The sequence below is a fragment of the Leptosomus discolor genome, chromosome 4 (genome assembly GCF_034619465.1).
Source record: "Leptosomus discolor isolate bLepDis1 chromosome 4, bLepDis1.hap2, whole genome shotgun sequence".
NCBI classification, from domain to species: domain Eukaryota; kingdom Metazoa; phylum Chordata; class Aves; order Leptosomiformes; family Leptosomidae; genus Leptosomus; species Leptosomus discolor.
The window spans coordinates 54,394,860-54,422,775 of NC_141394.1; the positions used below are offsets into that span (position 1 = coordinate 54,394,860).

A 27,916-nucleotide genomic window follows, 5' to 3' on the forward strand; every position below is an offset into this window, starting at 1 on the left:
AATACAGTCCTTCAAGTAGTATGTCAGCTAGACATGCACAAAGCATGAGAACATGAAATTTGGTCCAGTAGCATTACCTCTACAATTTTTGAGTGCAATCAAATGGTGATTCTTGCACCAAGAGTTGTGTTGTCTCATCTTAGTGAAGTGAGGGTGTGGTACGATGGGGAGGGAATTTTGATTTTTTAATTCATGTTAAATTTTCCTTGTAACCTATCCAACGTAAGAGGGGAAGAGAGTCTGGAATCGGGAGATAAGAACGCTGACCTTGCCAGTGCTACTGCTTTGGTAGGCATATCTCTGAATTGCCAGATGTGGGAACTGTAGTATGAGATCTTGGCTGAAGCGTAAATGGTCATTCATTTTGGTTTCAGTCTCTTGTGCTTGTTTTGTAGTGGGGGGGGTTTGCATCCTGGTAAAAATGATGCAGGGGAAACTTGACAAACAGGAACTTGCAGTATTTCCTGTGCCCCACTTGCTGCCTTGGGTTTTTCCTCATGTGCAGAAGGCAGCTCTGACCTGTAGCTTTACCTGTGTCAGCATTGTCCATGTGAGAGAGGCTAAGGGCTAGTCAGTTACTCCGTAGATGCAAAAAAAAGCAAGTTAGAATCATAGAATGGTTTGGGTTGGAAGGGACCTTAAAGATTAGTTCCAACCCCGCTGCCATGGGCAGGGACACCTTCCACTGCACCAGGTTGCCCAAAACCCCATCCAGTCTGGCCTTGAACACTGCCAGGGAGGGGGCAGCCACTGCTTCTCTGGGCAACCTGTTCCAGTGTCTCACCACCCTCACAGGAAAGAATTTCTTCCTAGTATCTCATCTAAATCTACTCTCTTTCAGTTTGAAACAGTTACTCCTCATCCTATCACTACACTCCCTGATCAAGAGTCCCTCTCCACCTTTCCTGTAGGCCCTCTTGAAGGTCTCCCCAGAGCCTTCTCTTCTCCAGAACAACCGCAGCGCTCTCAGCCTGTCCTCATAGGGGAGGTGCTCCAGCCCCCTGATCATCTTTGTGGCCCACCTCCGAACCCTCTTAAGAAGGTCCATGTCTGTTTTGTGCTGGGGGCCCCAGAACTGAATGCAGTACTGCAGATGGGGTCTCACCAGAGTGGAGTAGAGAGGGAGAATCACCTCCCTCGACCTGGTAGCCACAAGTTGTCAAGTGGCCTTACAATACTACCTCAAAATAAAGACTTTGAGGGGAAATATACCCATTAGTCAACGTGGATGCCAACATGAGTTGTGGCTGGTAGTTCATAATCTGAGTCAACTTCCCAGTTTTGTCTTCAGCTGAAATTCCCCTGTTTGTTATTGAAGTATTTCTTACTGTGTAGCTTCCATGTAGTCTAGTGGGTGCTTGTTTCTGTCTCTATTTAAAACCAGTTATTAATATAAGTGTATGTTGTTATTATTAATGGCCCTATTAATGAATATTTAAATGTAGTGTAGTTTCTGGTATATTTGATTTGAATTGAACAGTCGTTATAATGGGGGGGAAGCATGTAAATTTTAGATGATGCTAACATTTTTGGTGTTTGCAGCATGTCTTAAAACCAAATACTGTTTTGATTCAATTTTGAGGAACTTCTGCAAATAAACTTGTCTCACTAATTATACTGCTGGCTGACATGTTGTAAGGGTGAATTGCTACCTTTTTGAGTACTGTCAGATAATTATACCTAGCCTTGCAGTGCTCCAGTGGACTACATGGTCTGAGCTTTTGTATCTAAAGGCTGGGTTTTGAAGAGGCATTTCAAAACCTGTGTATCCATATTACTGGATTTCCAGCAGGCATTGAGGAAATTATAGGTGCTCAGTGACAAACTCTGCTTCTACATAGGCAAGGCCTATCAGGTGATTTAAGGGTAGCCTGGAATAGTGTTCTGAGGTAAAGTCATAATTCATGCCTGCTTCTACTTTGTGTGAGATATACCTAAAGACCACTCTTACCTACCTCTTGAGACATGGAAAAATATATTTTTGATTCATAAAGCCTTCATCAAACTTAAAACCAATCCAGTTCATGGCAGTGTTTGAAAATTGTGTGTCAGCCTTGGGATGAAAGACTCAAGATGTTTGTCCTTGGGGTCATCTGTGTTTTTTCCATGGGGTTCAGGTGAGAGAAGCTAGCAACAAGCTGATAGGATCACAAGCAGGTGCAGCAGAATCTGCACCTGCATGTGTAATTCAAGAGTAGTGTTTAGCAGTGCAAGTGCAAGGTATTGCTGGTACTGCTTTTCTGCCATCAGGAGTCAAGCCAAGATTTCTATGGCTTCATCTATACTGCATAGATGTACCAGAGGCACTTTGCCATGGCAGTCCTTTGGTGCAGAGAACAGACAGCCTCCTTATGAGTATTTCAGGTTTGCTTATTGCTGGCAAAGTATGTTCAAGCCAGAAAAGCTTTCCTTCAGCCACTGATTGAGCTTTTTTGGTAGCTTTTAAGATGATTGCAGGTAATGATCTAGAAGGCTGGGTGTTGCTTTTGTGTGTTGAAATATTATTGTAGGACATTGGTTCAAGCTTCAGAATGAAATGGGCTTGGGACCAGAGGAGAGGTGGTGCTAGATGGTTAATAGGTGGCTTCTTTCTACTGTTCTCCACTAAGAGGTGTCAGCCCAATGGGACAAAATAAGACTGTGATCATGTTCAAGTTAGTGGAAAGTTAGGTTCATTGTATTGTTATCAGTTACTTGGCATGTATGCTGGTAGAGCAGAAAGAGTTAATTTAAGCAGTTGGAGAATGAGTTGTTCTTTAACTTCAGTAGTTAGAGAACAAGTAATTGTTTAGGGGAAAAAGTTCATCTTGGAGTGTTTGGAAAAAGAAGTAACTGAGGAAGTATTAGTCATTCCCTGTGCATAAAGCAAGTCATAATTTGTATGTATTACAGCATTTTAGTTAGACCATGTCAAAAGAGTGTCTTGAATACTGAAATAAATTGAGCTTATTTTTGGTGTAATAACTCACGTGCTCACCTGAGATTGTATAACATTTGGAAAAAAACAAACTCAAATTGTGAAGAAAGTGAATTAAACTGACTCTTTTACTGCAATTAGAAAGAAGGATAGCCTCAGGCTCTGTTGACTTCTTTTTTTTTACCTCCTTCTCTGCCGCATAGTTTTGATTTCCTTTTCTTTAGATTTGCAGTTTTGTGTACAATAGTAAATGACCTTCTACTTAATGGTGAACTTCGGGGTTCCTAAGCAGAACTAGGTTTAACCTCTGATTTAACAGAACATTTATCTTTTTCCAGCCCTCTAAATATCCAGCTTCCTGGAGAAGTAGCAAGAACTTTTGCACAAGCATCGCCCATTTCCTTTGCCAATCTCATCTTTGCCTGTTTTTTAGTAAGTGGGTGTTATTGTTTCTCTTCCCTTATCAGCAGGGGATTTCTAGGAAAAAGGCTGAGGCAGCAGCTCTGCTTTACCAAATGTCCACCTGATGCTGCAGGGCCAGTGGGGGACTTGTAGAGTAGCCTTGGTTTAGGTAGAAGTGAAGTAAGAAGACTGTTCTCTGTGAGCTGATGCTCCTCCAAACAAATGCCGTGCCAGTTTGGAGGTAGTTCTTCTATTTTCCTCTCTAACCTGGCTTTGAAAATACTTGCCAGAACAGAGAGGACCATTTCCTTTTGAAGGCACATACATATGTAAGAAGGACAAGTATACCACCTACTTCCTCCCAGTTCAGACCCTGACCTTCCCTTTCTGTTCCTGCTTTCTTTTACCTCTTGGCAGCTGTGGGCCAGTTACATCTGTGCAAGTAAACCAAACTAATATTCTTACCAGACCTTTATGCTGCACAGGTGAAGAAGCAAATCTCTTTATGCTCTGCCTTATCTGGCCAGCTGCAGTCAAGCTTCTTGCAGTGTCCTGAAGTCCTGGTGGTGTCACTGCAGTGGGTAAGAGCTGCTGTATGTCAGCAGAAGATTAAGTTTACCATTTTCACTGCACTTTATATGTGCTATTTAGAAATAAAAACAAAGCTGAGCAACAAAGTTTGGACTTGGGAAAATCTGCTGCTCCCTTCTAAGGGTTAGTATCAAATATTAATGCATAAAAATATTAGTCAGGCTTGGGTTTGGTCCTTGTCTGAACACAGCGTGGATTAGGCATCATGGAAATGGCAACAAGTGCCATACCAGGCAGTGCATATAGTTAGTGACAGCATCCTCAGTCACCTGTTTAAATTCATCACTGTGGTAGCACTGCTTCCCTCATTCAAAAACCAGAAATCTACCCTCAAAAAGAAGAAAGAAATCTTTTAAAAAAAGTGAAGTTGCTTTTTTTGGTTTTGTTTTAACAATGCCTTCTTTAATCTTCCTTTACTTGAATCAAAGTGTGATAGTTAAAATGTTTTGCTGGCTGTTGCAGGAGATTTTGTCAGAAAGCCCAGCCAGGGATAAGCTTATCTTGTTGTAAAAGTTTGGTCTGCATATGCACTAAGGCCACCAAATATAGGCAAAGCTCTCACCTGGAAGCTGTGTGAATACAGTAAACCCTGCTGACTGACAGGGTATTTTATTTTGTCAGACTGCACATGGCTTCTGGTGAGCCCCAAACCACAGGTTTCTAGTAGAAGGTCAGTTCTGCCTGCAGAAGTAGGTCAGTTCTGCCTGCAGAAGACTTGAAATTGAGTTTCTTCGGTGGGAAGCACTGTTCCATTGTGGTAGGCCACCTCGAAAGCTTTTCATAGTCTACAGCAAAATAAGGTGGTAACTTGGGATGCTGGAGTGGAATTTAACCATGGTAGCTAATGCTAATAGCATTACGGAAATAATAGCAACCATTAACTGCTGGATGTGGGTTGATGCAAAGCCAGTTATCATGTACATGGTTACAGAACTCTCTCCAACATTCTCATCTAAAAAGCTAGACTGGCAGAGTATTTGAGATTTGCTTACTGTTAAAGGTTTTCTGTGTATGGTTTTGCATACATTTTTAGTTAACCTTTCCCACGAATATGATAAATTACAACTACCCTCTATATAGATGTATACATATGAAGACCTTTTCCTCCCAACATCACAAACCATCAACTTTTCATGTCATATTATTGTTATTGTGTGAGAAAAAGAGGGTGGATGAAGGTAGAGGTTAAACTTTGATCTATATAAATGATGAAGAACAACAAAGACTTTTCACAGGCATTGAAAGAGCGGCAAAAACACAGGCTTTAGAGATATTACAGCTGTACCAACATCACTTTGCAGGCAGTAAATACAGTAGGGAAACAAGTTCATGTTCAGGAAGACTTGAAACTCTCAGGCAGTGGGTTTTACTTATCTTTAGTACAGAAATTAAGATGACTTTCTAGTCTTCAATGAGTTTATCTTGCTATTTCGTAATACGTTTTGACTAACAAAACAAACATGAGAAGTTTGGAACAGCATACAATGCAAGAGCTGCATACCTGCTCTGTTGCTAATACTATTTCTTCAGGCAGTGACACATTCAAGAGCTTCTTATCTGTAGAAATGACAGGTGGCTGAGCATGCAGGTCAGTAGGCTGAGAAAACTGTTGGATTTTGCTACTTTTACTGATGTTTCAAAGTCTCTGTTGTTGTGTTGGGTTTTTTTTTTTGTGCCTTGCTTTCTTGTGTCCTGAAATAAGTTTCAGCTTTATTTTCTTCCAGCAAAGAACATTACAAATGCTAAAGAGGATTTTGGTCCGAATAAACTGAAGGCAAAACAGTCAGTGCAAGTTTATAGGTATTGCAGAGCTTTTATGTGGAAGAAATAAGAAAAGCTACAACTACTCAGCTCTAGAGGAATGAATAAAAATGCGAGAAGTAGTTGAGGATAGCGAAAATTGATTAATCTATCCTTTTTATGGTATTTCATAGTGTTCCTAACTCAAAATTAGCAGTAAAATTAAATTTAAAAATGCCAATGTCAACATATTTCTACATCGTGGATGGTAATAACCTAATTTTTGTTTTATAAAGTGGAGGTTCCTTTCCTAAACAACTTGTTATTGAGGGTCTTGAAGGTAAACTGTAAAGCTGTGAAAGGATAACTTAGTCATTGGAGTGTACTGCTTACAGAAGGTCACAATAAAGACCAATAGCTGAGTTTAAAAATTATTTGGAGACATGTACATGTCATTCTCCTAAATCTGAACTCATCATTGTAAGGGGAATGAAACTCTCTTGCTCCTCTTACCATTTTTCCTGAGCTGTTCTATGCCCTTTGGCTCTGCTTTTGTGATGGTTGATGAGTTGATGGTCCGGTTTGGTGTGATGAACCACCTTGATGCCAGCTGACCCTATCTAAGAGGGACTGTCACTTTTTCAGCATTGTTTTCTTCACTTACTCCAGATAACTATATTACAGTGCTAGAAGGAAACAAATGCTTATATTTTGTAAAATGTAGTGAGCCTGTTTCTGAGGAATTTTGGAAAACCTGTGCTGGTTGTGGTGAAATACTCATGCTCTGTGTGTACGTGAGTAGCTTTCAGCTGAACAAAGGATATTTTGCAAGAGCATGTGATTATCTCAGAATCTCCAGTCAAAGAGTTGTCACTGAGTTACCCCTTAGCCAGTTTACTTTTTAACCTAAATTTAGTGCAGGCAAATATGAATTTTATTTTCTTTAGGGTCTGATTATGTATAAAATTAGGCAGTTATTCTTCAGCTGACTTTCAGGCAGACACTGGGGTTTTGCAAACCTTTGGGTATAATTTTGACATCTATTTGAAAGCCCCCCAAAATTGCATTTCTCTTAGTTAAAAAACAAAACAAAACAACAAAAATTGGCTTGCATATGATGGAAGTGGTTTCTGAGAGTCTGCTGTCAAAAAAAGAGGAGGAAAAAAAGCAAATCCAAGTATTTTTTGCTTTTTTCTGGCATACGATATGTTTCAGATATCATTCCAGTATTCTTTTCCCTCAATTCTGCTTTTATAATTATGACAGATAAATATATTTTTCTGTATTTGTATTTCTCTGAAATTTACTATTTGAACAGGGATTAATAAAAATTGTCTTTTATTCGGTTGTCTCCTTTTTTTTTTTTTTTTTTTTTGAGTTTGAATCTGCAACCTTAGATGTGGGGCAAAAAGACTTTTCTACTATATGAAGCACAAGAGCAGATTTTGCAATCTTTGCTTACACTGAGTAGTAATTATTCAAATAAGCCTGTGCTGGATACTCATGTAACGAACTATTCACATGTAACTGAAGTTTCATGATAAAGCAACAGCAACTTCAGCAGAAAAACCGTGGTAAGGAGTTCTCCTTTTTTCTTCCTTCTGCACCGTTTCTGCTCTCTACTGAGAACTGCAGTGTGCTGCCTGTTCGCTTACCCCACTGCAGCCGTTTGCAGGGACAAGCTATGAACTTGATCAGCAAACTGACCTGAATTAATTAAAAAAAAAAAAAGTAAATTCTGGAAGAGTTATGGATTTGAATCAGGATTACAAGTTGCCACCTGTGTACTTAAAACTGGTATTTTGATGTTTGGGTTTTTTAAATGTTATGAGAACTTCCACTGAACTTTCATCCATTTATTCAACTGTTTGAATGTTACATGGGCTTACTGACTGGTTTATGGTGACTAATTGTTTTGATAAACAAACACAAACCAGGAGCTGGGAGTGGGAACCAGGAGATACACGGGTTGTGTTGCAACTGCTGGGGTTGCTTTATCGCTTAGTGCCTCGGTTTTCCCTAGTGAAAACCAGGAAAGGTGGCATGCATGAGAAGTTCTGCTTACAAGTAGAAACTTTGTGCATGTTGCCGAATATTGACGTAGCAGATTTATCTTAACAATTGTTTTAACTTGCTTTGAGGAAGGTGTGTTGTGACTTCATGGCCATACAGGTGGATATTTGTGTAATGCGAAGATGGATCAGTGCAAGTTGATGCGGACTTTTTGATACTTAAAGTTGAGAATGTTTTCCCAACCTAAAAAAGCTAAGAATCTGTAACTCTTTCAATCATAATTCTGAGTACTCGGCATCTCTGTGAATTAGATCATATTTGTTATCATGTAACTAAGGTTGACAGGGAACAGGGCAAGTCCTTGGCAGGAGATGCTGTGAAAAGTTTAGGTGGGTGGCAGCACGAAACTCCACAGCTGTTGGGAACAAGGTAACAATGTGTCATGCAAACAGCTTCATGTCCTGGGGAATGCTCTGGGAACAACGGAATACTCCGGGGGAGAAAAATGTAGAAAAGTTCTAAAGCTGTACTAAAGAAAGAAAATGATGTATGCGTTTGATAAGAGGTAAGTGTGGCTGTTACAGGTGCTTTTCAATGAAGCATTGCAATTTTGGAAAGGAACTTTTTAGAATTACAGGTGAGGGTTCAGTTGTCCTGAGCCATATTTATGAAACAGGAATGTGGCTAGAGCCATTGGCTTGGAAAAAACCCCAAACAAAACAGGTTTCTGTGACCAAATGCAGATTCAAAGGCTGTTCTGGCCTGGGAAACTGGTTCTTAGCTGCTATGGAGATCTCTGCAGATATAATTCAGTATAGCAACCAGGTACAGACATCGACCAGTTACATTATTGATATTTTAATTTTTTTAACACTGATTTTGTCAAAAGGGGGGTTGTTTTGTTTCTTGTATAATATTAACGTGACCAAAGAGGGCTGGTAGGGGAATTAAATATTTTAGCATTATCAGTATTGAGCTTTGAAATCATAGCTAATTTTGAATCCTTCTTGTGCTCTCTAGGGTAGCACTCTGGGGATCTCAGAGAATTTCTCAGACTGATAATAATTATGTTTTTCTAAAGTGCCAACAGAGAATTTGTACTACAGAGAACAGAAGGATTGTTTTGAGTGGGAGAGGCTGGGATGGGAACCCTTATACTTTTGTGTGCATTAAGCTGGTCTGAAAGTTAATGCTGACTTTTAATTCTTTGAACAAGGTTTGTATTTTCAGCTCATGGTAGTGTCCTTCCTTCTGAAATTACCTTTAAGATTGCTGATATATTTTCTAGAAGGGCAATAAACCAGAATTAGGCAGCTTTAGTAATTAAAGTATGCACTCAAGACAATTACTGATTAAAAAAGATCTGTCTTCTTTCCAGGAATGCAGTGTGACAGATTACCAACAAAAAGTATGTGTGTACATGCATCGGAGGAAGAAGAAAAACAAAAAGATTATTCATAATAATCACCACTTTCAATTGTATTATAGTCTTGTACTTATGCATCCTAACCTAACTCCTATTTTGGAGTCTCATGTAAACCACAGACTAATTTTTTAGCATATGCAGAAATATAACTTGAAAAGAAAAGGATATTTCAAAGCAGTGAATAACTACATCCAGCTGTGTGAAATGGCAGGAGTGTGGGATATGAGCTTAGTTGGCCAAAAAGGAGTGAAATGCTGTATAAGGGCTAGACTGGAAGGCAAAGGGCGTCGTTTCATGTACTGTCGTAACAAATAATGGCATGTTTGGGCAGAAAGCAGAAGGAGAGGCACTAAAATGAATTTGTTTACATTTAGTTTTATTTAAACTTCACTTTTGTCAGGTGGTGTTGTGAGGAGGCCTGTGGCTTTTCAAGCTTCTCTGCGCTAATACTGTGAAATGCACTGTTTTGTCCATGCTGAAGTTATGTTGCCCACAGAGAAAAATGTGTATACATTTCCCTGGTGAATTTTGAAATACTCCAAGTAGTAAATAGGTGCATAAATTAAGCCCTGTGAGAAATTAAAGGTTTTGGCTTTTTTATAGGTTTTAGGAAATTTTCTACTGGTATAGAGATCTGCAGTGATTATCTAGGGCTTCAGCTTGGGTTATCCCCCCATCCCCTCTGCACATACACACACTTGAGAAGGTATTCATAGTCACTGGTGCTTCAGCAGATGCTGCTGTTTGTTCTTCAAGTCATGGCTTCAGCCTGCAGCCATGTTGCTCTAGCCCGAGCTGCCATCAAGGGTCTGCCCCTGCAGCGTGCCCTGGGTTCAGAGCGTGGCTGAAGGTGGGGGTCAGGCAGTGCAGGAGGCAGGTCTGGAAGAAAGCAAGCAAGGTGAAAGTTAACAGGGAGGCTAAAGGTCTCTGCAACAGCTTCTCCACAACCTGTCCCACACCTTTCATTCCTGCCTCTGTGCCACCCCATGTGTTAAGTCTGTGCAGGCACCTATCTATGGTGCATGATGAAATGTCTGGTTGGATCCCTTCCCCAGCCCGCTTCCCAGCCCAGTGGGAGGAACACCTGCACCCGCACAAGGCAGAGTGGCATGTTGGGGCGGCAGTGAGCAGATGAAGGAGGTCAGCCGTGTTTAAGCTGGCATCATTGCAAAGAACAGAGAGATTGCCTGACAATGTCTTTAGCAGGATGCTGGAGCCAGATTTGCAAACAAAATAGCTGTGGGTGCGTTTGTTTATGTACTCCTAAGTCTGTCCTACAGGTATCAATCATGGTGTGAAACTTTAAAGCAGCTTGACATTATTGAGCGACCAGAACTGTCAGAAGTAAATTACTTAGATTGCTGATGGTCAGCATGAAGTCTTTCTAAATAGAATATGGAGGGCGTATACTTAACACTTTCTGAAAAATAAGCTTTAGTTTTCTGTTCTCAAATTGACATCTTCTAAATGACTGTGTCTGAAAAATTCCATTAATATAATCAGGGTGAATTTAAAAAATTACTTTTACTGATCCGTGTTCAATTTTGAATACAGAACTTTTTTGCAAATGGCATTTGTATATGTGCAGACCTTAGCAATTAAAGCTTTGATACACATTAGGACTTTGAGGTGAAGAGTAGTTGTACACTACTGTTTGCCTGGAGCATGTTTCAGACTTCTCGCCCATATTTTCTGTGACACAGGCTGCAGTGTCACTTATTTCATCCCAGTCAGGTACAGCTTTTGGCTTCCTGGTAATGTGCCAGTGCAGCTGGCAAAGCCTGAACTTTCTTGTCTAATAATTAACTTTTGTAAACTTCCAGATGCTTAGGATGAGCTCCAGCTTTCTGTATATTCAGTAATTTCATTTATAAGTAGAAGCTGTTTTTACTACAGGAATCTCCAGCTCTGTGATCCTCCCAAGATATCGTAATGATTTGTTTCTCTTGTATTCACAGGAACTGATATTCAATGGCTAGAAACAGAGCTGACAAGTGGCTGAAATGAATACGACTACTATCCTACAAGAGACTTTGATTAAAAGATCACAGCAGAAGAAGAGGACTTCTCCCTTAAATTACAAAGAGAGGCTTTTTGTACTTACAAAGTCTATGCTAACATATTACGAAGGTCGAGCAGAGGTAGGAGACACAGATTTACACTATGGAGTGCCTTTGTTCCTTTTTGCTTTTGTATACTATTTCCTAGTATATATCATACTGTCAGGAGCAAATGGGGGCAGTGGCTATGGGTGGCAACGAACATGAGCTGCCATTTCTCTTTTCCTCTTATTTGTAGTGCAGATTGACAGAAGATAACTTACCTGGTAGTATGGAGAAATGCTAGGCTTGTAAGGCCATTATGCCCTGGACAGAGCAAGGACAAGAGCTGAGCAACTTCTTCATCTGGCAAAAAAAGCACCTTTCTGGAAACCTTGCGAGGGGAGATAACAGCTGAAAGAGGGAGCCTTGCGCTGGCAAGATGGCTCTGTTTTGGCTAAAGAGTGCAGAAAAACTGTTTCAGCCCTAAACTCCAAAGGCTATGATGCCCTGGAGTGAAACTTTTGCTTAATTATCTAGAAAATTAGTATTACAGTTAACACCCCTGCTTAATTCTATACATATATGACTATGTCACTCAAATCTCCACCTCAGTCATGCTATACGTAACCTGTGGGAGGGGAAACGGAGAATTGGAGAATAAGGGGTAAAAATTGGGAGAAAGGGACTGAAGATCTAGAAGAGATACTTGATGGGCTGTGCTCCTCTTCTTCCACCCAAGATAGGGATGCCTTCTTGGTAAGAATTGTGCCTTTGCCCCTGGTGAAGAATACCAGGGAAAACTTGGCCAGCGTTATTGTAGTGCATTAGCGCTATTGCAGTAAGTGCATTTATCAACGGCAATTCCACACCTGTTGTATCTGTTGCCTTAATAAATTATCTGTATTTGCAACTTTGCGAAACTGTTTCAGTGAAAGACCCTGAGAGGGCTGCGACAGGCAAATGTCACATCCTTACTCTTAACGTGACAGCCAATGTGAACTGGTTCTGTAATCAGTGCAGTAGTACATAGCCAGGATGCCAGCAATGAGATAAACTAGCTTTTATAGCTGGTCATCAAAGCTGACTTCTTTCTCCAGAGAGGTGATATATCACTGCTACCACAAAGCAGGGAAAAGGTACAAAACCTTGCAATTGTAGTTGCTTGTGGCCATGTTTACTGTGGAAGCCATTACTTTCACATCTAGGAATTAACTGAATTCAAACAGGAGACAGTGCATTTGATAGCAGTACATTGCAGACCAAGTTCACTAGCGATGAGATCCATTAGAGTGGATCATGTAATCTAGTGATTGAAATGAAGTTGGAAGCAGTTTATCTTTGACAGCATGAGCAGCTCATCCCTGTTACTGCTTTCTCTGTAAATTCAGTTATACCCAAAAATCAATAGTGTGAACTGGACAAATCATAGAATTATTAGGTTGGCATAGACCTCTGAGATCATCAAGTCCAACTGTTGACCTAATGCCCATTACAGCATGTCCCGAAGTGCCACATCTACATGGTTTTTTTGAACACCTCCAGGGATGGTGACTCCATCACTTCTCTGGGCAGCCTGTTCCAATGTTTGACGCTCTTTTGGTAAAGAAATTTTTCCTAATGTCCAACCTAAACCTCCCTTGGTGCAACTTGAGGCCATTTCCTCTTGTCCTATCACTTGTTACTTGGGAGAAGAGACTGACCCCCACCTTGCTACAACCTCCTTTCAGGTAGTTGTAGAGAGTGATAAGGTCTCCAATCCTCAGACCAGCATTTTTTCAAGTGAGCTCCAACCTCAGTTTTATCAAGATCACCTGCCCCCAGAGTGCCTGTCATATCTTTAGTACTGCAAGTGAGATCTTCTACTTAACTGAGGCTACTTTCCAGATTTGTTAAAATTCTGAAGGGGGTTAAAATGGCTGCAGTAGCTAGTGGAGTATGCTCTACACCCTGGGAAGTCATTCAACAAATAATAGAGACAACTCTGTACCCTCTTGTGTTGGCTGTCTTACTTCTGATTAAAGAAGTGGGTACAGGAGAGCTGAGGCTTGCTGAGCATGTTTCTCTGCCAGAGCTTATGCTTGCAGCAGAAATGAGCTCACTTACCATGCTCCAAGACCACAGCAGTCTGTTATAGCTGCCATTCTCTGAATATAGCTTGGACACAGTCAAGGATTAAGAACAAGATCAAAGACTGGCTGATGTTGGAATGGAGCTCTGGAGGCTCTCTGGTCCAAGCCCCCTGCTCAAGGAAGGCCATCTAGAGCCAATTGCCCAGGACTGTGTCCAGATGGCTTTTGAATATCCAAGGATGGAGACTCCATAACTTTGCTGGGCAACCTGTGCCAGTGCCTGGTCACCCTCACAGTAAAAAAAAAAAAAAAAAAGAAAAGTTTCCTGTCATTCAGACAGAGCCTCTTGTGTTCCAGTTTGTGCCCTCTGCCTCTGGTCCTGTCACTGAGCACCACTGGAAACAGCCTGGCTCCATACTCTTTGCACCCACTGCCCTTCAGGCACTTATATGCATTAATAAGATTTTCCCTGAGCCTTCTCTTCTCCAGGCTGAACACTCCCAGCTCTCTCAGCCTCCACTCATAGGGGAGATGGTCCACTATGCGGCCCTTCTATAGACTCTGTTCAGTATACCAGGTCTCTCTTGTACTGGGGAGCCCAGAACTGGACACAGGACTCTGGGTGCAACCTCACCAGTCCTGGGTAGGAGGGAAGGATCACCACTTTCAGCCTGCTGGCAATACTTTCTCTAATGCAGACCAGGGTACCATAAGCCTTCTTTGTGGCAAGGGCACGTTGCTGACTCATGCTCAACTTGGTGTCCACCAGGACCTCGAGGTCCTTTTCTGCCAAGCTGCTTTCCAGCTGGGTGGCCCCCAGCATATACTGTGCGTGGTGCATGGGGTTGTTCCTCCCCAAGTGCAGGACTTCACACTTCTCCTGGTTGAAGTTTGTGAGGTTCCTGTCAGCCCATTTCTCCAGCCTGTCGAGGTCCCTCTCGATGGCAGCACGACCCTCTGGGATATGAGCCACTCCTCCCATTTGGTGTCATCAGCAAACTTGCTGAGGGCGCCCTCTGCCCCGTCATCCGGGTCATTAATGAAGGTGTTGAACAGGACTGGACCCAGCACTGATCCCTGGGGTACAGCGCTAGTTACTGGCCTCCAATTAGACTTTGTGCCACTGACCACCACCCTCTAGGTCTGGCTGTTCAACCAGTTTTCAGTCCACCTCAGAATATGAATTTGTGTATTTTTACAGAATGTGGAGATAAAATATGTACTTTTTTTTTTAGAATGCCTTTTTCACCCCCCCCCGAGAATAAATAGGGTGGTGGCTAAGAAGCCCTCTGAAACATGTCTGGCATGCTTATCCTGTGTCAGTTTATGTTCAGGTTAAACAGAAATGAAGCTTACAGGTTTTGCATGTCTAGTTTTGGCCGTTTAAGAAGTTACCACTTCCAGCTTTACATTTCATCTGCAGATTAATATCCTTTGGCTAGATTAACCTTCCAGGAGCCTGGCTGGTGGATCTCTCTGTGAGGGGGTTTAAACTGTCAGTTTTATTTGCAGTGAGATGGAGCGGGGCTGCCCATAGTGCCCTCAGCTGTGGAGGCAGTAACCTCTTAAAACGTTTCAGTCTACGATAAGGACAGCTGGGGTGAAAATATACCTTACAGCTATGCTGCCCCAGCGGTTTGCTGATGAAACAGACAGGGTCCTCTCATCCCTCTCCTAGCCTTGCAGGCCTCCCCCATATGATTGAGTTGGTTCTGGCACTTCTTGGAATCCATACTGCTCTGAAAAAACTTGCTAATCAGCAGAAAGATATTTGATCTGGTTGTATTTTTGCTGGATTAGTGTTCTGCTGGGTTAGCAAGCTATGTTAGCTCATTGCAGGATCTAACAGGTGCCCGAGGCAGTGCCAGGTGGTGGAGGACGACATGATGCTTTGACTGGTGACATCAGCAGGTTGTTAAACTGGCTCAGCTGTAACACATAGCTTTCCAACCTCAAACCCTTTTCATTTTCATGGTTCCTCCTGCTTTAGATTCTTTTAAACATTAATCGGCACTTTATTTTATTAACAATATTTTCTGAAAATAATGAGCTCTGATCTTAGAGGGGCATGCTGAATATTTTTATCAGCAATACTTGGTCTCTATTGAAAAAGAATTTACTGTGTGATTAAGATCTCTGACACAGTGGTAGTTATTCCTGTGTGTCACTAGGCAACTGAAATGGAAAAAGTTTGCAGGGTTTATCAGTTGTTTGTTCGGGGTTTTTTAAGCCAATGATGGTGGCTGTAAATTTGTATTTACAGTAATATGGTTGTATATTCTGGCTGAAGTAATTTATATAAAAAGAAAAAAATTAAAGATTAAAATAATTCTGGCTCTTTGGAATAGTTGTAGGTTTATTGCTGAAATAAATGCGACTACTGTGTACGCTGGTTGAATTTAAAGATATGATAGATGAAAGAATAGGTACAGAGTGATCTCATTTTAGGCTTGGCAGTATTCAAAGTCCAGATTGGTAAAATAAGTATGGAAATCCCAAGCCAAGATGATTCCACACGCTCATTTTAATCACATGACTGCGGTGGTAACAGTCTGCTAAGGATGACTGAGTTCTGCTCCTCTAGGCAAGTACATAATCCCCAGTGTGGTCGTGGGCCAAACTCTGAAGTCTTTTCTTGATTTTTTTTCTGTTTTAACTTCTATGGGAATTCAGTAGAGAGAATTCAAGAAGAAACCAGGGTTTGTGGTCATGTGAATAGTAATACCACTTATTTTTTTAAAAAGATTAAATTAAACCTCATTAACCAGATTAGTCAGTACTCAAATTGTGGGCAAGTTGGGATTGTAAATAAGGGGCCAGAATTAGATATCTGGTATGTCTGGTGACAGAAGTGGAACATTTATGACAACAGAGAGCAGTCAACCATAGCAAATGTTGTTCTTTTAAATGCTTCTGAGAGATTTAATTGACCCTATTCGTGCAGCCGGTGGTGGTGGGGACCACTTGCCCTTTGACCAGAAACTGTGCATTATAGAAATGCTCTTCTCTATTTTTGCTGTCCTGTGTCTTGACAAAGTGCCATACACCTACTTGGAGCAATAAATTATTCTTTCATAAGCCTGACTACTAGCAACAGGGTAATGTCTTGTTTAAACTTGATCATAACCTATTTAAGTATTTTTATATGTGCTTAGGCACCCTGTCATGGCACAAAGTGCCTACAGTGAAGCTGGAGCTGCGCTGCTGCCATGAGAAGGAGAAATGTAGCTTCTGCACTTAGAAATATTGCTGGACTGTAGGTCATGGAGAAGTTGTGTGAACTATCGATGAAGCATAACTACAGAATCAGTAAAGAGGCTGAATTTCAAGACTGGTTTCAAAGCACAGAAGCCTGAGGAAGGAGAGTCCTGGTTTAGGTCACCTGTGCAGAGCTCTACAATTACGAGTAATGTTATGGGAAACTTTTTTGTGTAGGAGGCCAATAGGACTTTGGCTTTTATAGCTTAACCTCTTCTGGGCATTATGCTGTTTGGTTAAAAAAAAAAAAAAAAAGAGACTTATCACCTTACAGTTGGTTAAAAAGATGGACGTTAAAAAGCTTGAAAATAAAAGTACATCAGGAACTGACTTGCCTTAAGTGTCACGGAGATGAATTTTTTTGTTATAAGAAAAGAGGAGTATTCTATTTAAGCTGGAGATGGCTTCTGGTTTTGGCTTTTTTTGGCATAAATTCTGTGAATTAGCAAGTGTAAATGTTGGGGAAATGCCATTATTGCACTATTGTGCAATATTGGCCTAACAGTAATTACAAGCATATAAAAGGCTGAGCTAATGTTAGAAGTTTCATGAAGCCTTTAACAGTTTATTAGCTGTCATTGTCGGAAAGGGTATTTTCTGTCTTTTTTTTTCCTTACTGTTGCAAAAGTGGCTAATGAGATTTGAATGTGAGGGATTCCCTTTGTAATGAAGATAAATTCATTATACTAAGAACTGAATTGGCTTCCAAGCACAGAGTACTGATGGTAAATGTATAAAGCAGGGAAGAAATAAAATATCTTCCTATTCTGAATATGGAGATGTACTATAAAACTGAATATGCTGCAGTCAGAAAGACTTATAATATGTACAATGTTCTCAAATATGCACTTTCCAATTTTGTGTGGTTTGGAAGCTTAGCATACTACTCCGGGTATTCTTCTGTTTGTTTTCCTGAACTATTTTTTTCTACTAAGAAATCAAAAAATACTAATCTGTAGGAAATGACTATGCAAAGTTAAGCAATTTTGAAATAAATCTGCTTGTCTGAAAATAAAATATTTAATGTAGTAATTTAAAAAAAAATGTAATTTGGAAATATTTTTTTGTATTTTTGACCAGCAAAAATTTAGCTGAAGTTTTAGTATGACTTTTTCCAAATTGATAATTTCATCTTGAAGGGAGTGATCATTTGAAATCCAAGGAGGCATTTGTGGAAATAATTTCAAACATGCGTAGCCCCACGTACGTTTGGTCATTTTCTGTCAAAAGTGGCCTTGTATCTTGCACATTCAACTTAAAATGCTCTGGAGCTTATTTTCAAAGGTGTGGTGTGTTCACGCTTTCAGCTGACTCTGTTTGGAAAATCAAACCTTAGTGTTTATCTAGGAGACCACCTCATCACTGAAATTGGAAATACTTCAGTAAATATCAGCTGAACAGTTGTAATGGAAGGGAATACTCATTTTACAGCTCTACCAGTATGCCTGGTGGCTGGTGTCCCACAGTGCAAGTGCCCCACATGCTCCTTTGAAGAGTGGCTTAGCTGTTGCAAAGTGTCTTCTTTCTCTTCAGTTAACCGAGAGCACAGACCGCACAGAAATAGCATTGAAACTGCTGCATCCACCAGAGTGGTCCACCAAGTACTCTTGGTTTTTCCTCTTTCTCCTTGTGTAGCAATAAATTTTACTGCTGTGAATTCTTTCTCAATGAATGGTCAGAAAATGTCTCTGAACTGTTAGGGCAGTCCGATGGCCCTGACTGGAGCAGACTTACTGCTGCATTACAGGGTAGTCATGATAGGAGGTAACGTGTACTTCACAGAAGTTTTAGGTAGCTCATGCTGACAGAGCAGCTCATTTGAACTAACAAGTGCCACCAGACTAGAGGTTTTTGCTCTAGATGGCATTTTAGATAAGGGAAATTCTTTGAGATGAAGGCAAGATAATAAATGTAGGTGTTAAAGTACTTTCCATCACTGGAGTAGTTGAAAGGAGATGGTTTGCGCAAGTGAGATGTCCTGCTGGTTTGCTGGTTTGAAAAATTTCACATTGATGTTTCTTGTGAGTGTGGTGCTTCCACAGAGCTGGCACAGATTCGGTCATCATTTTGTAAATTGTTATCAATGTGTGGGCTGTTAGTATCCTCGTACCTGTTGGAGCTGTGGAGTGTTCCCTTTCACTGTGGTTATTCTTCTCCCTTGCAGCTTGCTTAGTAGTGACACTCTTTAGTTTGAAAGTGTGCTGATATGTGTGGTTTGGTTACTGTCCTCCCACGCGCAGCGTGACATGCTCGCATTAACCTTTCCAGCCCACAGCAATTTGCACTGACCTTGACTATAATGCTGATGAGTATGAGCTTATGAATGTGAAACTGCTTTAAGCTTTAGCATCCTTATTGTTTGCTCATTGTCCGCTGTATGGATTACAGTTTATAGCAATAAAAGGTTTATATTGGAGTTTGTTTTCAAAGGTATAGGCTAAATCCTGGTCCCCAGTGTTACCCCACGTGTGTTTGAGTGAATGGGGGTCTGTGGCATTAAAGGGAGGACAAAATGGGGGAGAGCCTGTGTTGCAATACCCTGTTAGCCCTGGAGGGTCTGTACAGAGGATATGGGGGTAGGTACAGCACTTGCCTGTTTATTAGTATGCAGAAGCTATTTGCTTCCACAGAGAAGGCAAATAACAGCCCCAGAGGGAAAACGTTTAAGAGTCTTATTTAGAAGGTTGCTTCTGTGGAGTCAAGCAGAAGGGAGCTTTCTGATGAGCTGATCTTGGGAGGTGCAGAGTGCTCTTACCTTCACTGTCAGTAGATGTATTTGCCATCAGGATCAGACTTGTGTGAAAATTGTCTTGCATAAACAGAAGAACTGTTACAACTAACATAAAACCAACCAGGATTGGGTGTTGCTAATTTTGAAAGTCTATTCCTAAGGAAAAAAGGTTCTTCTGCAAGAGTTGTATTTGGTTCTTGTAATTTGAATAGAGAGGAGACGGAAGCTACTGAAATTACCGTGGTGATATTTTAAGGAAGGAAAAATAACTTTAAAAGCTCTGGGGCCCACTCTAAAGCTGCAGGTTTCAGGGTAAAATTGTATAGCTTCATTGCAACACTAATCTTGTGCAAATACTTCCTTTGGAGCATAACAGCACTATAGAGTTCCAAAAAGCTATACTAGTTACTTTTCTTACTCTTTTTAAACAGAAGATTAATGTGTATCAGTTCTATTGTTGCTTATTCCTATAATGCTTATTCTTTGTTATTTTAAACTTATTTAATTACTCTGATTTATATGATTTCCTTAGTCATTACATAGGTGATTTAGTTCTTTGTATAAATGAAAGCACAATTCAGTATTAATATGCTCCTGATTACTTCACTGATTACTCGTATTTTCTAACGTAAGATAAATAGCCTCTGAAACGAGTAGGTTGGCACAGCCTTTTTTTTGTTCCAAGTCGTACCTAGTGACAACAGTACAATAACTTTATTCCAGCTAGACCTGGAAAGAGGACTGTGGATTGGCTGCTGTTTCCCCTCTAAGAAACAGAAGTGGATATACACTTCTTACATGAATCATGTAGAAGTCCTTAGGTGTACTTGGTGGAGACATGCCTTCCCAACCATTTCTAAGAGAAGATGGGTTTAGATCACTTCAAATCTTTTTAGATCAGTTTAGCAATTTTAAATGCAGTTAAACACAGTTTTTCCCAGCATTGCCAGAAAAAGAATGAATCAAAATTTTTAAACTGCATTCACAATAGATGGGTTGTTTAAAACACACACACCTGCTTTTAAATCTTTTTATATATATGAAAATTTAAAGATGTGATGATTAACTTATAATAGTCATTTTCAGCATAAATTGTATTACTAGGCAAGTAATATGGTGTATTTACAACTTATCCCACCTAGAATGGTGCCTGTCATTTGGATAGAGAATATTGTGTTTGTATCTCTTATGAAAAACTAAAGAGTAAAAACACATGATGGAATAGAGGGCTTTTCAAACTTCACGAGTTCTATAGTTAAATGCTAGCTCAGAATATGAATAGCCACCTTTTCTAATTGTGTAATACCTCTGTAATGACTACAAGCATTGCTTCTACAGATTAGCAACAGTAGGAAAATAGTTAATTTTAACTACTTTTATTTGCACTTGATTACATAGAAATCAAGACAGAGAATTAGCAAGTGACTTGGTAAACTGTAGATGACCAACTGATGGATACTATTGAGGTTATAGTTTGTGAAGCAAATTTCCAGACATCTTTGTTGATATAACAATAACTATTGTTATTCCTATATACAGACCTTTTTGCTCAGCTAGAGTAATGGGATTGTGAGACATCCATCTCTGATGAGAAAGAGCAATGTAGAAAGCTGAATCTTGCTTCCTATAAATACACAGATGTAAAAATTATATAAGCTATGTTGTATTGATTTAATTATTTTGTGACGGCTGCTAGTCCCCCACAACAGCAGTGAACACTTAGAGGAAAAACCCAGTCCGTCTGAGGAGCTCATTATCAAAGTATAAGATGTGACAACAAATGAGTAGAAATATGGTGCAAAACATTGATGAGATGCTACAATAACCAGGAAAAGTTTTACTGCAGCGTAGTTGCCTACAACTCTTTTGTATGGTAGTCTGGGGAAGAGGAGGGTTGATCTAGGTCTGTAGCTACCCACTGCTCAGAGCAAAGATAGTAAGGAATCATATTTCTTTTAGGTAGATCAAACAGTAGGAATTAATTGTCCAAAATACAGCTGCACATGAAGCCACTCAGCATTTTGAGCTATCAAGGTGATTGAAAGAGAAGACTATTGTTCAGCAAAGGCCTCAGAAACCTTGTGTGTGGGAGGTTCTAAAACAAGTCAGGAGGACAGCAGCTGAGAGAATCTGAGAAGAAAAATCCTCCAGAGAGGGTCTGGATAGAAGGTCTACTGGAAAGCAGTAGATGGTGTTGTGAGCCATGAAGCTCCATCCTTCCTGGTTTGTTTGTTCTCATCTACCCCTGCCCCCTTCCCCCAGATTCAGGAAGATAATTTTTTAAAATAAATTTTTTGCTCATAAGCAGAACCACTGTGTTGATGATGATCCATTAGACTCCAAATATTAGCTGAAAACCCAAGAGAAGACAGATAACAGTAGGCACAGCTCGGAAAATTTTAAGCAGGTGCAAGTGAAAGCTGTTCAAATCTGAGAAATAACTTAAAGCTGTTCATGTGAATGGAGGCAGCTTAACAGATGCATGGGAAGGCTCACTTGAAAAAAGCAGGTCATAAAGAAACTTAAGTTGCGAAAGAACTTGGTTATGTTGCAGTAATGATTCTCTGTTCTCTATAACATCTACCAGAAGAAAAGTCTGATATAGAATAAGGATTTGCAGTCATTAACTTTCTACAAAAATTTTGATGTTTGAGATGCAACAAATTAGACATAGTTGAAGTTGTAAAGTGCAGGTTGTAGTTGTTGAGGTGCTGACAAGGTATGGATGAGAATATTTACCTTACTTTACTAGACAGGAGTGGGTGAATCTTAAAGGTGCTAGGAAGGAAAAGCTGGAAGATAAATGAGATTCTGGAAGAGAGGGCCTAGTTTTAAAAGAATACAGAGAAGACGCTGAGAAACTGTAAGCTATGAAGATGATTTCCAGAAAAGTGCTGGAAAAAACAGGCTAGTTGAAAGTACCTGGAAGATACTAAAATTGTACATCAGCCAACAAAGATTTGACAAGAACAACAAAAAACCCCCACCCACCAACCAATAAACCCTCCTCACTTACCTCTGTTCTTCCTGCCGCAGGGTAACAGTGTTGTGGGCAGCAGAGAAGCAGCAGATACCCTGTGTTTTCATTCCACTAAGTGTTTTTTGACATGCTGTATGAGACGTTTTCAGATTATTTAGCATTAGAAGTGACCTATATAAACTGCTTGTAAATCCGCTTGCAGAACACATGGGAAGCTGCTAGTGTTCAGTAAGCATCGGTGGCTTGTTTTCAGATTGAAAGACTGTCCTGAATGGGATGTCCTGTCTTGCATTTCAGTATTTTCACTAATGATATTGTTGCTGAAATAGAAGCTTGTGGGGTTCTCAGGTGACATAAAACTTGAATTGGAGAAGAAGTCTGGCAAGTGAAGTGGTATATTGGGATTGTGTGTGGTGAGTGGGTTGGTTGGTTTGTTTTTATTTTGTAGAATATGATTCAGTGTGGACAAGTGCGAAAGGTAAAGCTGCAGGCAGGAAGGCTGAAATGTTCAATTACAGAATGGGAATAAGTAGCTAAGTGTCAGTCTGTCCCCAGCAGGACCTGGGTGACAGGATAGTGAATAATTTGCTGGATATGTATCAATGATACCCTGTTGCTGTGAAAAAGGCAAATGTTACATTAGGATGAATAAACAGGACTGTGAATCTTTACAATGTGATGATAAGGCATCAGCTGCAGTGCTGCATCTGGATTGGGGTAATAAGTTTAAAGGAAGATGTGGACCTGCCTCTGAGATTCAGAGCAGGAACAGCAGGAAGGATGAGGTTCCCAAAGCCTGGACTGTGATGAAGGGTTGGTGGAGCAACAAGTGTTTAAAGCAGAGAGATGGACTGGTGATGGACATAGATCTTCAAAGGCAAAAAAAGCCCTTGGCTCTGTAGTCATGGACTCCATCTGATCCTTGAAACAGTAGGTAAAGCAGCTGGTCCCTTGGCTAAGTGGCCTCTTGCGTCCTGTCCTGGGGCTCTGGTTGCTTGTCTGTGATCACCATATCACAGAATCATAGAATGGTTTGGGTTGGAAGGAACCTCAAAGATCATTTAATTCCAATTCCCCTGCCATGGCAGGGACACCTCCCACTAGGCCAGGTTACTCAAGGCTCCATCCAACCTGTTCTTGAATGCTGCCAGAGATGGAGCATCCACAACTTCCTTAGGCAACCTGTTCCCATGTCTCACCACCCTCAGGGTGAAGAACGTCTTCCTTATAATGCCTGTGGAGTTCTTGCTCAAATTGTCAGTCTAATCTTCAAATAGCGTGAAGGCTGTATTAGAGGTGTGACTGAATGAAAGGTGTCACTCACCCTATGGACAGAGCAGTGACCCTGAGTGGGGAGAAAACAGGGCAGAAATATGCTCCAGCTGGGCTGGCCAGACTCAGGATTTCACAGAAAACTGGGAAGAGAAGATTTGCCTGAAAGAGCCTGAAGCTATGTGCTAGTTATTTTGAAAGCTGAAAGGTAGTAGGTGATTTAGGGCCCAATATGGGTGGAGGCCTGGCTGATTTATTTTGTGCCTTTTACTCGTATTTATATTGCTGCCTTATGTGATAGCAGCAGTGTATCATAACTGTAATTGTGTACATTTGACTGCCTCTCGGTTGCAGGCGAAGAGTAAATTACAGATAATGCATTGTAGTTGTGGCTAGGAAGTTGCATCAGTGCTACACAGAGAATTTCTTTTTGTGCTTTTTAGTCTCTCTAGTGCTGGTGCTTGGCATCTGCTTAGCAGCCAGGCCATGGTAAAGTATTCTTGGTTTCCTGTTTTGCAGGACAGGGTTTAAGACTATTCTTCTTGCTTATGTTTGTGGGTTTTTTTACCCTTGAAATTCTTCCCAAGAGTCAGATCTTGGATCAAGTCAGACTAGGTCAGAATAACAACCACCTCTTGCTTTGTATCTTAATTCTAGTAATTTTGGAAAGGTGAACAGAAATATTTGATACTTGGTTTTGTTAGAATAATCATTTAAAAAAATGAATTGAAAGGAGGCAGGGCGTTCTTCAACAGATCTGCCATACTGGAAAACAAGTGGATGGAAAAAGTGGCATCTAACACCTAGCTACAGTAGTTATATTTGCATAATCAGTAATTGCTTGGGTGAAAATGCCTCTCGAGGGAACTACAGCAGTATCCTTCTTATCGCTAAATGACAATGCTATATAATTAAAAATCAAAAAAAGAAAAAAAAGGGTACAAAACCACCCTCTCATTTGGCTTTGGAACATATTCTACCAGAGAAGTTCTCTACAGGGGATGTTGGGTTAGCCAGGCTTTTCTGAGGTTTTGTAAAGTTGCAGAGCAGCTCCATAAAAGGACATGTCAGTAATGCGGAGACCTTCTTGTAAGAACTTGTAAGAACACAAGTTCCATGGGTCACATGCTGATGACCTCAGGATTTCCTACATGGAGATAAGCATGGGAGAAAGAAACAGTATGAACAACAAAGAGAGAGAGAAAGACAGTATGGGCAAGACAAAAATCTAGGTATTTCTTGACAGCTGGGCTGAATTCTGCATGTTTTTCATTAAGTTTTTTTCCAAATGAAATGTTGTTTGTGGTATTTAACTCCTCAACCCCAATTTTCTGAGGTTAAGCAGCAGAATGTCCTCATCATCAAAGAGGAAAAACACTGAAGAAACATTTTATCCGATAGTGGGAATATGGGCTCTAGAGCTACTATATTCAGCAGAGGAGTAATGCCAAGTGTCCAGAGGATGAGCTGTTTCATTGTATACTTATCTAACACTTAGATATTTCTTGTCTGCCTGTATTCTAATATTTTTTAAAAGGAATTGTGTAATTGTACATTTGTTCCGTATCTGACAATGTAGGTCTAGTGTTATAACTTCTTGATATTACTGCCTTATATGTTAAATAAAAGGAATAGCTTAATCTTTTTGCATTGCATGGAAACAAGACTTATTGCTTGGACTGGCCATCCTCATTGTGAGCAAGGAGCAGGGCTTCTAAAACTGTAAATTAAGTTTTTGAAGCATAGGCAAGTGTGAAGTACACATGGCATTTTGCATTTTGAGAAGCTTTGTATAGTAGTTTCTGCATAGTCACTTCCCTTTTGTTATTTTCAGCAAGCAGATACTTTTTTAAAAATAAACAAACAAAAACAAACAAACAAAAAGCAAACAAACACCACAAACCAACACAACCTTTAGTGTGACTTGGAAGCACATACTTTTATCTATTTGTTATCCTTATTGGGATATAGTATTTTTATACTTTTATTACTGTTTTAATGTTTCCTTCTGTAGGCCTCCCTCTAGAGGCATATATGTATTTTCAGAAAAGGGGTGGACCAGCTTTGATAGGTCCCTTGGGTTCACTGGCCTGTGATGTTTCCAAATCCTCTGTGAATACTTGTGTCCAGTTCAGACAGCATGCATGAATGGGTGGGTGAAATATTGCTATTTCTACAGTGACTCTAACCTTTTTGTACTATGTTAGACCTCTACCACCTCCAAAAACAACCATGGAAAATGTCCCTCTGTTTCCTATGGTTTGACATTTCATAATTAGCTGTTGTACTAATTTTGTCTCTTTGTAGCAGAGGTCACTTGTTGGAAAGAGTGGTTGTGGATGGATTTCTCATGGCTGACTCATGCCTGCACCTCTATTTCTCAACTATTTCAGGGCTTGAGCTCTCCCTTGATCCTGCATTTCATGTCTGCTGTACACCTGGGTCTAGAGCAAGCCGTTTGGCATGCAGAATAAATGCAACACAGTGATGGTGTGCAGGATGTCCTGTTGTAAAGGGAAATAATTGAAATAGGGAGGGGAGAGGAATTGCAGTGGTGGTCTTAGCATTTTTCTTGAGTCATTCTTTCCTGCTTCCGTGCCCCATGATTTAATAGTGAGAAATGCTGAGCTAAAACACACCTGCACACCTGACAGTTTGAAGGCTGTCGGCCATTAATAATTGTTGCTTCTGATGCAATCTGAAACATGTCTGGAGCAGTACATTTGAACTGAATTTCACATATGTAAGGTGTGTTGGTTTCTTAATCTATAAAGTATGTGAAGACAGAAGAATATTCTCTGATGTTAGGCTCAATTTGCTGGATTGAATTGCAAGGCAGGTCAACTTTGAGTTGGCTTAATTTATCATCTCATGGTAAAGCAAACTGAGCCACCCTAAATTATGAAAGGAGATGACTTAGGAAATAGGATCACTAGAACAATGTGCTGTATATTGGGAGGTTTGCTGTATTTTTTTTTCCCAAATGTTAGTTGATAATCTTGTTGGATTCCTGTCCTTTGCCCTACTGGCACACGCATGGTCCTTTCTAGCACGCACTGAATGCCATAATTTGCATAAAAATTGCAGAGTCTTGGAGGAGAGGGGGATTCAGAGAAATATAATGAGAAAAAATATAAATAAAATAATAAAGCGTGTTCCTCTAAGGAATTTCTGTCATTCTGGATAAAAAGAACCTAATACATGTTGTCTTACTGTCCCACAACTCAATTAACCAGCAGATGGGATCCAAGAAATATGAGTACTCCACTAGACACAGAAAGTTGGGTAGATATGTTACAGAAATGGCAGGCAGTTTTTCCTCTTTTTGTGGTGTTGTACAGGAAAAAAGACCTGGAGAGGTGTCTTCAACACAATTAAGTGGAGTGTTGAATTATGTGTTTTGCTGCCTGTGCAGCATCACAGTTTCTCTGTAAAATTGGTGGAACATGGTGATAGCTACAAAATGGTGGGAGCATTTCAGCAACAGAGTGAGGGAGCAGATGAGATGATGCATTGGCATCTATTTCCTTCACCAGTTTTAATCATAATTTAAAATCAGCAAGGTGGAAGCCTGCCTTCATCTGTACTTGAGTTATTTTTTGTAAAGAAGAGTAGATTAAACCTATGATTACAACAGACGGGAAACTTTACAGAGAAAGAAGTGGTACTTTTTACTAAGCAATTTTACTGTACACCGTGCACTTTCACGAGTGTAGATCTTTATACTGTCTTTCTCATTTTTCAAATGACTTCTGCAGTTAAAGCAACATCAGTATCCTAAGTGGAAAAGAAAGCAAAAGTCTCTCCTGAAAAAAAAGAGAATTAGATAAAATTGATTATATTTTACATATTTTTTTTGCTTTTCTCTTATAGAAAAAGTACAGAAAAGGATCTGTGGATATTTCAAGAATTAAATGTGTAGAAGTTGTAAAAAGTGATGGTATTATTCCCTGTCAAAATAAATATCCATTTCAGGTATGTTCCTTTTGTGTAAAATATATAAATTACATGGCTCTTTTCAACAGCACCAAGCCATTTGGATGTAACTTGCTTGAAATTACTGTCGCTTCTGAATACTGAGCCTGTTCTCTGGCTCTCTGGGGTTGTGTGGGAGGTAGTTCAGGATCAGTGATTAAAGCCTGACCCCACCAAGCTCTGCTCCCCCTGCAATCCCCTCCCTTGGGAGCTGTGCCTCATACACTTGGTCTTTTTCTTTTCCCCACCCTCTTTGCTTAGGTTTTGACTGGAAAGTGCCTTGTCCTGGTTTTCATCCAAAACGGGTTAGGTGGCAGCCCATTTTCCTTGTCTTCATTCTTTCACATTAAATTTAATTACCATTATTTACACAGGAATAAGAAAATCAAGATAAAACTTGTTGTATTTTCTTCCATTGTGAACTGAATGGAAATAAACACAGAAACCGAAGTGCTTAGAGGGGAGAAAAAGAAAAATATGGGGGTCGGATGTTATGCCTG

General features: G+C 40.2%; 1 protein-coding gene across 1 annotated transcript in view; it reads left to right on the plus strand.

Moving 5' to 3' along the window:
- The first annotated feature begins 11,092 nt into the window (after positions 1-11,092).
- Positions 11,093-27,916, plus strand: part of TEC (tec protein tyrosine kinase) — a 33,836-nt gene continuing 17,012 nt past the window's right edge. The window contains exons 1-2 of the mRNA XM_086464101.1: positions 11,093-11,230; positions 27,315-27,416. Of these exons, the coding sequence (XP_086320227.1) occupies positions 11,093-11,230; positions 27,315-27,416 (240 nt within the window). The remainder of the gene's footprint in view (positions 11,231-27,314; positions 27,417-27,916) is intronic.